General features: G+C 37.8%; 1 protein-coding gene across 1 annotated transcript in view; it reads left to right on the forward strand.

The window, feature by feature from the left end:
* The window catches only part of gng13b (guanine nucleotide binding protein (G protein), gamma 13b), a 30,188-nt gene extending 20,547 nt beyond the window's left edge, over positions 1–9,641 (forward strand). Inside the window, exons 2-3 of the mRNA XM_038269241.1 lie at positions 1,618–1,744; positions 9,412–9,641. Coding sequence (XP_038125169.1) covers positions 1,647–1,744; positions 9,412–9,517 — 204 coding nt within the window. The 5' untranslated portion in view covers positions 1,618–1,646 and the 3' untranslated portion in view covers positions 9,518–9,641. The remainder of the gene's footprint in view (positions 1–1,617; positions 1,745–9,411) is intronic.
* The last annotated feature ends 518 nt before the right edge of the window (positions 9,642–10,159 follow it).

The raw sequence follows: 10,159 nt of genomic DNA on the forward strand, positions 1-10,159 counted from the left end.
TCATGTGTTTTACATCCTAATCTCAAAGGTTGAACATTTGGTCACATGCGAACCTCTTTTTATTTTTATAGGAGCAGTATAGTAAAAAGTAGCAGTGAATCATGACATAGAAAAAAAAAGATAACTTTACTTTTAGATATTCAAAACTTTTCAGACGCAGAAATGTCAGTGTTTACTTGCAATTCTCTATTTCATTTCTCAAAATAAGCCATAAGATCATTAAATAAAAGCATACAAATGTATAACAATGCACAAATTAACATACATTGTTTGACCAAATTAAAGATAGTATTACACAGAGCACAATCATTTTTATTTTCTCCATCGTCCTGTCTGGCAATGTGGCGATGAGAATAAATGGCAAAAAGAGCCCAACAGATTTTACTTTCACAAGTGGAGCAGTACGGCTATCGCCATAGTGTTCCGCTTGATTTATGCATGTAAATAGCTTTATTATTCATGCAGGGAGTATTACAGATTTTATGGACACTGCAATGGGAAAGAAGAACAGGAAAGGAAAAACAGGAAAGAGGAGAAAAAATAAAAGAAAGAGGAGATAAAAGGGAGACAATGATAAAACGTCTTCTATCTGCTGTAACACACAGAGCACAATCTGCACATGTCACATGTGTCAGAAATGCAATCACAGGTTCCACATGTGATCAAAAATGAATGGAATATGGAAAATGTTAAGAAAATAGATCATATATGGAAAATGTGATCCACATGAGGAAGACAAGAATCACACACAAAAGTTTTTTTTCTGAGGGTGTTATGAATTCTACCTCTCAAAACTTTTTAATTATTTGTTTAGCCACCAGGGGCGCTAGACCTGTGACTTCCAGGTTTAGTGCCACTTAAAACAAATCATTTATAAATCGTTTACTCCCAACTTCTGTGTCATGCAGCCCACCCCTTGACTAGTCTGCAGAAAATAAGTATAATTAAGAAATTGATGGTGTGAGTGGAGGTTGAAGCTTTTTCCTATCGTTTTCTCAGCTGTTATGGACTTAAATATCAACGTTTGTGTGCTGACTCATTGTGTACAGTATTTTCAACTTTACTAGAATCAAACCCTGATAAATAAAAATGAAATCCTTATTATTAAGAGTTAAATCCAGTCAGCGGTGGTTCTGTTTGCCTCTCACGCCCTTTTCTTATTGCCTCTGTAAGCTCTCCAGTCTCAGCGGATGTGAAGGTGAGAGGAAGGTTCGGTCGCTCGCAGACTTCCATGGGAATTGGGACAGTGTGAAAGTACATGCTGTTCTTTTTCCTCTTTCTGACAAGAACACCTAACAGTTTTCCAGGTTTTCCCTCTTTGCATTTTGTAAAAATCAACCCGACGATCAGTTATACTTGAAATAAGTTAAAGCATTCATGATTTTTAATGCGAAAATAAAACAAATAGAACAAATAAAACTGGATTTCATTTTCCTATTTAAAAGAGTCAAAAGAAAGGACATACATATATGATATAGAGGATAAATTTAACTGCTAAGCAGCAAATCCGTTGTTCTTTGTGATGCTCTTGCTGCAGGGCTTTGAGTTTGGAGTGGGCCTCCTGTTTGAACAGTGTGCTATATAAATATAACTCTGGCCTGCTCTCTGTGTGCACAGGTAGAACAACTCCATATCAAGCTGCAACCATGGATGAGATGGACCTGCCCCAGATGAAGAAGGAGGTGGAGAGCCTGAAGTACCAGCTGGCCTTCAAACGAGAGAAATCCTCCAAAACAGTCACAGAGTGAGTAGATGCTCTGATCAGATGGATACGGAGTGAAGTTTGATCCATTATTGTTGCAAGCAGAGATCATGTTTTACAAATGGATATTTAAAAATAATGCTATCTAGAAACAAAACGTGGAAAAAAATTTTAATAAAAAAGTAACTTTGAAGTTAAATTTAATTATTAAATTGTTTTTCAAATAGCATTTTGGAGATCATATTTGTTCACGTCTGGCGGCAGGGTTTCCTCTAGAGGGAAAAGCAAAGACAAATTTTCATTGGTCTGCTGGCAACAACCTTGTGTTGGAAGAGAATCTGTAAAACACCATCTGAAAAGGAGAAATTTGATCAAATAAAGTTCAAAAGTTTCAAATCTGTAAAATAAATTTAGATGATAAAGTAAAAAAAGCAACATTTGGAAAACTAAATATAAAAACAGTAAAAAGAAAAAAAAGCAAGCTTACCTTAATTACCTTTTTTCTATTTAGAAGTTTTATAAAGTTTGTTATTTTTGGATTACATTTTTTTTATTTCTATTTATATATATCAAAAAAATATATATGCAATATTATGCTATAGTTCGCTGATTGTTTAATATTCTTGTCTTGTTACTGTCCATCTGGGTCTAACTGTGAGACATTTCATCCATATAGTACATAGGAGCCCAAAGCAAAGTTTATTTTATATGTTTTATTATGTATTTTCTATCAATAAGTTGCATCAAACATGACCTTGTTCAGTTGTAGACAGCTCTGACCTTCTTTATCACAGACTTCTGACTCCGCCCATCAGCTCAGTTGTAAACTCACCCTCTTTCCAGAAGAGGCGCAGTTAATCCTACTGTGATCTGGAAAACACAATTATTATAATTATACATTAAACTTAATCTGCGGAATAGAATTTATTTTATTTTATTTTATTTTATTGGAAGCTAAAACTAAATTACATATCATGTCAAAGATAGTTTGCATGTTCAGTTTACCATTTTCTTAAACCTCTCCAGTGCTCAGATCAAGTAGCACATTTCCAATACAGCAAAGTAAATTATTAAAAAAAAGGAAAAAAAGCATAATAGAGGGAAATTAAATTAAATGCAGCAGTTATTCACAATGTATCACAAATACTTTACAACTTTGATTACATGAAATATGCAAACGCTTACCTTGCACATGTGTCTAGCTTTTAGACAAATTCACTTCTACTGGGGATGATGTGCTCTGTCCAGTTTGACCATATATTAATACATCTGTCATTCTGCAATCTTAGGGAGAATGTTAGTTTTTCCATTTTACATATTTTGTACAGTATCCAATCTTTAATCGTGGGTACTTGAGGTTTCAGCCACCTTTAATGGCTTTTTTAGCAGCAACTGGTAGGATCCTGACTAGGGGTGTGGGAAATAATCGTTTTGGCGATATATCGTGATATTCGGCTGCCCAATATAATATCGATCTTTCACTTCTTAGTATCGATTTTCAACTGTGCGTGCAGCACCAAATCTGTATTTGAGGCAGTCACAGTGGAAGAAAACCCCAAACAACATGGATAATAATACCTAATCAATATTTTCTGATGAAAATATACAGCACTTGCTGTTTTATCTCATCCTTTGATTTTGATAGCTGGGGAAAATATGGCAATATATAGTGATACTGCAATATCGTGATAATATCGTATCGTGACCCAAGTATCGCGACATGTATCGAATCGCAACACTCATGCCAATACCTCTAATCCTGACCAGGGTTCTGTTCTTAGAGGGTCATTAAACCTGGAGAGACTCACACAGAGAAAAGCTGCAATTAGAAAATATTCATTTAATTTATACGGGTAACACAATCAATTTCTTCAAAAATATTTCTAAGGAAAACCAGCTAATTGCATTGACTAATTCACTCTATATAATCCCTCACATCGAGCATGCTTGTAGCGACAGTAGAGAGAAAAAAACTCCCTTTTAACCAGAAGAAACCTCCATTAGAACCAGACTCAGTGTGAGCGGCCATCTGCTGAGGCCGACTGGGTTTGAGCAGACAGAAGCAGATAAACTCATAAATAAAATAAGTTCTTTGGATCTCGGGCCCCGGTAGAAGACTTTGACGCTGTGAATCAACATATGCTTGGATGAATAATCTAGAAAAGGATTAGAGTACTCTTCCTCTGGGGCCCAGGTACTGGAGGTGGAATAAGCTAGAGGGAGGAGATGGGGGGAGGTGGGTGAAAGTTTGCTTGCGTGCCGGAGAGAAAAGCTAGGCCAGGAGCTAAATGAAGGAGATTTTGTAAAATTATTGACTTTAAAGAAGGTGAGGCCCCCGAGTTGATCGGCTGGAGCTGAACAAAGGGCATCGCAGGTGAAGCTGATAAGAGTCTTCCAGATTTAATTTACATTTAAGCTTCATTTCTACTGGTACGTTGCAGAGGTGACAAAAATCAAATCTGAAAGGGAGAGTGGATCTAAATACTGCCTGAATGAAATGGATATTTTTTCCAATACTCTTTAAGCAAAATCCATGAAGGTGATTTGTGTTTCGAGTGTGTGATTGTCTCCAGGTTATAGAACTTGGATACATGTTGGTCTGTGTTTGACTTATCCTGGGCCAATCTTCGTTAGAGAGGGTGGGAAGATGGCTGCTCACACTGAGCCTGGTTCTGCTGGAGGTTTCTTCCTGTTAAAAGGAAGTTTTTCCTCTCCACTGTCGCTACAAGCATGCTTAGTGTGAGGGATTGCATTCGAGTCAATGAGTCGATGCAATCAGCTGGTTTTCCTTAGATAGAAAACTTTGAATCAATTTGACTGTATGATCTGGTGAACTGTAAAGTGCTTTGAGATGAAATGTGTTGTGAAATTACAAAATCTGTCAAAAAAAAAATTGAAAGCAAATCATAAAAAAAGAAAAAGAAAAAAGAATGTCTTAAAACTTGGACAGGTCTAAGAAAACAGCACTTCTGTTAAGGAAGTTTACAAGGCTTCATTTCTGGATTGCATGTTTTTTTTCAAATTTCTATTTACAAAATTTGTTCTTTGCTTTACCCAATAATCCTAATAGGTTTTGAGCTATTTTTGTTTTTTTTAGTGTATTTAAGTGCATTTTATTAGGAATCTAGCTCACAGGAGTGGCTGTGATTGTCTTTGAGGTGTTTAAAAAAAATGATCTAAAAACCTTTTTAGAGTTTTTGTCAAGTCTTTAATCTCATTTTTTAAACAAACTCCTGTAAAAAATCATTCTTTGGAAGTCATCTAATTGTCTAATAATAAATCACACACAAAAGGGTCTTTGAAGGCTCTAAGATTGTAAGCAAACATATGAAAGTATTATGAAGGGAGAAGAACACAGCAGGGAGGCAGAAAAAAGTGGTGCAGAGCTGTAAACAGTGCTGGCTTCTAAGCTTCAAACATCCCACCCATAAGCTGACAAATTAAGGATTATGGTACCACACTAAACCCAGACTTGGCTGTCCATCCATAAACCTGGACATGCTGCATAGCAAGGCTTAATGTTAAAAGATATTGTTGTCAGATGAAGTTTTATGAGGTATATTCTTATATATAAATATAAGTCTACAAATTAACACAGAAATACACAGCGCACCGTTACCATCCTAACCCCCTAAACAATTTAGATGTTGGTTTTTAGGCTAAATCTGTCATTTTTTTTATTTAATCCAGAAATAGTTGTTGAAAATTGGTCCATGTTTGGTTGGTCTGATTTTGTCCCACTTTAGTCCAATAACAGACGTTGAAAAGACGTTTCACCTTTCAACCAAAGGTAGACACCGTTTGGTTGTAAATCATGGCAGTTTTTTTTGCTCTGTGGGAAGAGCTTGGCGAGAGAAATGTGCGATGTTTAAATCATCATTCAGTGTAAGGTCATTGATGGGCGCTCAGCTCTGACAAACTCTGCTCTGCCTGTCCAGAAAATTTAAAAACAAACCACTGGACTTTGTTTCTAAGTCTGAAGACGTTATACTTCCCATCCAGGAAGCTTTTTCAATTCAAAATGTCAGCAATAGCGTTGAGGTCCGAGCTTTATAGAGTGGAGCAAAACAACGCCTTGTTTTGGCTTAGAAACCATGCAAATTAAACCGGAAGAACGGGTCCAACCCTTAGGAATGGGGAGTCGTTTGGGTTCTTTGTTAGCCCGCAATACTCAATTCTGGTCTATGCCTCTGAAAGGGGAGCCGTTAGGGGCGATTGTTGACCTGGCTGACCAACAAGGCGAGATGTTTTGGTTCCCTGCATGGGGATGGGGGTTGATATGAGGGTTTAGAATCTGCTCTGCCAGCTATTATTGTGCAGAAATCCAACTTTGCATGCGCATAACTCCTTGTCTGCACTTGCGCTCCACCCTGATGGTTTGCTAAAAGTTAAATCGTTGCACAGCTCTCTGCCCTCGCTGCTCAATAAACTATATGTGGCTGATTAACACCATCTAAAGAGTAAAAGTTATTTTGTCTAACTTTAGAAACTTAACTTTAGAAACTTTAGAAAAATAAAATCAGAATAAAATCAAAAATAGCTAAAGAAAATTGTGTAACAAATGAAACAATTGGAGCACAACCTGAAACTAATAATACCTCAGTTAACAGTTTAACAGTCAAAGAAAGTTCTAAACAAATATTTAAATATTATATCCAGAGTAGTTATTTCATTGCTTTCAAATAGGATGTAAATGCTGTATTGTCATAAAAACATCTTCCCTGTTTCCTTTAAATATTTCAACATTAAGTTTACATATTTTTTTCTTAAAATCATGGTCTAGTTTGTCATGGCATTATAAGGCAGTTTTGGAGGTTCTCTGTGTCATTTTTTAAATCAAACCTCTACGTTTTATCTCTTATATCTGTATATAAAAATACAATATTATATCTGTCTGTCTTAGAAATGTGTGTTTATGTTACCTATTTAAAACAATTTTTGGTATATTTACTAACCATATGAGGCTAATGTGGTGGACCCCCATTTTTAACTTTAAAGAGTCAGTTAAGAGTTATGGTGTAAATTAAATTTAGGTTAAGTTTAGGGTTTGGAATATACTGATAATGTTTAAGGTAGGGTTAGAGTCATGGTTAGGATGTAAAAATGAATGGAAGTCAATGGAAAGTCCCCACAAAGATAGTGATACAACACAATAAAAACAAAATGTAATAAAATGGAAGTTAATTTTTTAACCCTATTTGGATTTATACCTTTTTCAAAGTTCAAAGTTTCATTTCAAAAGTGCATTTTTTTATTTTAATTTACAAAATGTGTTTTTCAAATGTACATTATCAGAACTTTTCCTCTGCTCGCAATGAACCAAAATTCACACCGTAGAGAATGCGCTTTCACATCATTATTCCTACATATATGTTCACAATTGTTTTTATTTGCTAACTCACAGGGTAAGAAATACAGGGAGCAAAAACTAAAAGAAACGACTTATCAGAAAAGCATGCGTCAATGGGTTTCCGTAGCCTTTAAAAGTTCTGTTTGTAGTTGAGCAGTTAGTCATTCACATAGAAATGATGTTTATCATTTCCAAATAAAATAACATTGATAAGAATTCATAACACCTTTTTTTTTATCAGTGTCCTACTGAAGTGTGAAAATACTTCCTATCATTGAGCCTCTAGATGCTATTTTTGCTTTCATCAAATTAACGTGTTTGAAACTAAATACTCAATATTATCTTTATTTATAGTGAAGGACACCTTATTTGTTAAAATGTGCAATCCTTGCTGCATTTTCAGCATCACAGATTGGACCTCCTAAGACCAGCCACTGTTCTTATACCGTATTTTCACGACTATAAGGCGCACCTAAACGTCTGTTTTTTCCCTCAAAATGTGGGGTGCGCCCTATGGTGCGGTGCGCCCTATCTGCGGACGTTGTTGAGACCACCATGAGTATGTGAGAACCTTAAAGGGGGAAGTGTGGGCGTGGCTTGTGTATAAAAGAACAGGTATGTGCTTTATGCAGAACATTGTTGTCTTAACAACCCTGGAAATGGCAAAGAGACACGCCTATGAAGCCCAGTTTAAACTGAAGGCTATCAGCTACGCAGAGGAACATGGAAATCGAGCAGCTGCGAGAGAATTCAATATAAATGAATCGATGGTTCGCAAGTGGAGGAAGCTGGAAAACGAACTCCGACTGGTGAAGAAGACGCAGCTGAGTTTCCGCGGACATAAGGCGAGGTGGCCCGAGTTGGAGGAAAGACTCGAGCGGTGGATCGTGGAGCAAAGAACGAGTGGGGCCAGCGTTTCAACGGTCACTGTTCGACTAAAAGCAGTAAAGCTGGCGGAAGAAATGAAAATTGAAAATTTTCAAGGAGGTCCATCGTGGTGCTTCCGTTTTATGAAACGGTGCAATTTTTCCATCCGGACCAGGACTACAGTTGCTCAGCGACGTCCGGCGGATTATGATGAAAAGCTGCCGAGCTTCCACTCTTTCTGCAGCAAACACATCGCTGACAAAGTCATCCAGCCAAGCCACATCACCAACATGGACGAGGTGCCGCTCACTTTCGACATCCCGGTGAATCACACCGTGGAGAAGAAGGGGACCAGCACTGTAGCGATACACACAACGGGGTATGAAAAGGCGTCGTTTACTGTTGTGCTTGGCTGCCACGCAAATGGACAGAAACTGCCGCCTATGGTGATTTTTAAAAGAAAGACTTTGCCTAAAGAGACTTTTCCAGCTGGAGTTGTTATTAAGGCGAATGAAAAAGGCTGGATGGACGAGGAGATGATGAAAGCTTGGCTGAGGGAGGTGTATGTAAAGAGACCAGGTGGTTTTTTCCACGCATCACCATCTCTGTTAATTTGTGACTCCATGCGTGCCCATCTCACAGCCGATGTGAAAAAAAAGGTCAAAGAAATGAACGCTGTGCTTGCTGTTATTCCGGGAGGTCTGACAAAGGAACTTCAACCGCTCGACATCGGTGTGAACCGGCCGTTCAAAGTAAGGCTGCGAGCGGCGTGGGAGCGATGGATGACAGACGGAGAGCACAGTTTCACTAAAAGTGGAAGGCAGCGCCGGGCAAGTTACGCCACCGTTTGCGGATGGATTGTAGATGCTTGGACTAACGTTTCTGCTGGGACTGTTGTTCGAGCTTTCGCAAAAGCCGGCATCATTTCTGCCTATGTTTTAAGTTAATTTATGCGTCAATAAACTGTATCAGAGGAGTAATCACAGCCCTGTGTCATCAGCGATGTGTCTCTCACGGCCGGTTCCCAGGTTTGAATAATACTTTGTAATAAATACACCTTGCAGCTTTATTTGCTGTGATCAGTGGGAATAAAGTAGTTTTAATATGTTTTTAAGTGGGAAAATCCACCTGAGAGGACATGTACCTGTATATAAAAAACGCGCCCTATAGTCCGGTGCGCCTTATGTGTGTGTTAAATACAGAAATGGCACACATAACTGAGACTGCGCCTTTTAGTACGGTGCGCCTTATGGTCGTGAAAATACGGTATATATAAATGATTCATTTTCAACAGGATAACTATAAAGCAAATGCTCAACTTGAAGGAGGGTTTCTATATTAAGAACATGGCCGTTTTTTTTTTGTCCAGAGATACGGAAAAATGCTTTAATTGGATTTTAATAGAATAGCTATTACAATTAAAAGAAAATATTTAAGTGAGCATATTTTTTTCGGAGTAAAAGCAATCTTCTCTTTCTCTCTTTCCATAAAGTTTGGTTAAGTGGATCGAGGACGGTGTACCTGAAGATCCCTTCCTAAACCCGGAGCTGATGAAGAACAACCCCTGGGTGGAGAAAGGCAAATGCATCCTCCTCTAGGAAGAAGACATCCGTCTCCCCAGAGCTGCCAGTGTCAACAGTAACCCCTGCAGACGACCCCTGAAGCCGACCTGGACTGTGAGGGCAGAGGCAGAACAGCGCCCAATGAGCCCTCACCATGAATGTACTACAGCTGATACCCCCACCCAGTTCACCACAGACACACACACACACACGGCAACAAGGGCACAGAATCCCACATTTCCACATCTCCTCGAATCTTACCTGACTCTTTCTCTGCAAGTTTATTACTGTATCAGCAATCTAGCAATCACTATGATATGAAAGCAACAATTATTACTTGTACTGCACTGGTTTGTATGAATATACTGTAAGATTATTTATTCTGCTGGCGGTTGCAAGCATTTTCTTTGCAAATTTATTTTTTAACTTCTGACTTTAATGAGTCAATGATGTTTAATACAATGTAGACTCACATCCTCACTGCCAGACTGACTGTAGGTGCACTGAAAGAAAGTCTATCATTGTCACTAAAACCATAACCACACTTATTTACCTTTAATTAGATACTTTAAAAGTATGAAGCTATGAAAAAAAAATGTAGATTTTGATTGTTTAATTGGAATTTAAAGATAATCCATATAGTAATCTTTAAGAAAGAGTATGTCTCTGTAGGTTAGC

This window comes from Cyprinodon tularosa, unplaced genomic scaffold (assembly GCF_016077235.1).
Source record: "Cyprinodon tularosa strain WSP-4 unplaced genomic scaffold, ASM1607723v1 ctg726, whole genome shotgun sequence".
NCBI lineage: Eukaryota > Metazoa > Chordata > Actinopteri > Cyprinodontiformes > Cyprinodontidae > Cyprinodon > Cyprinodon tularosa.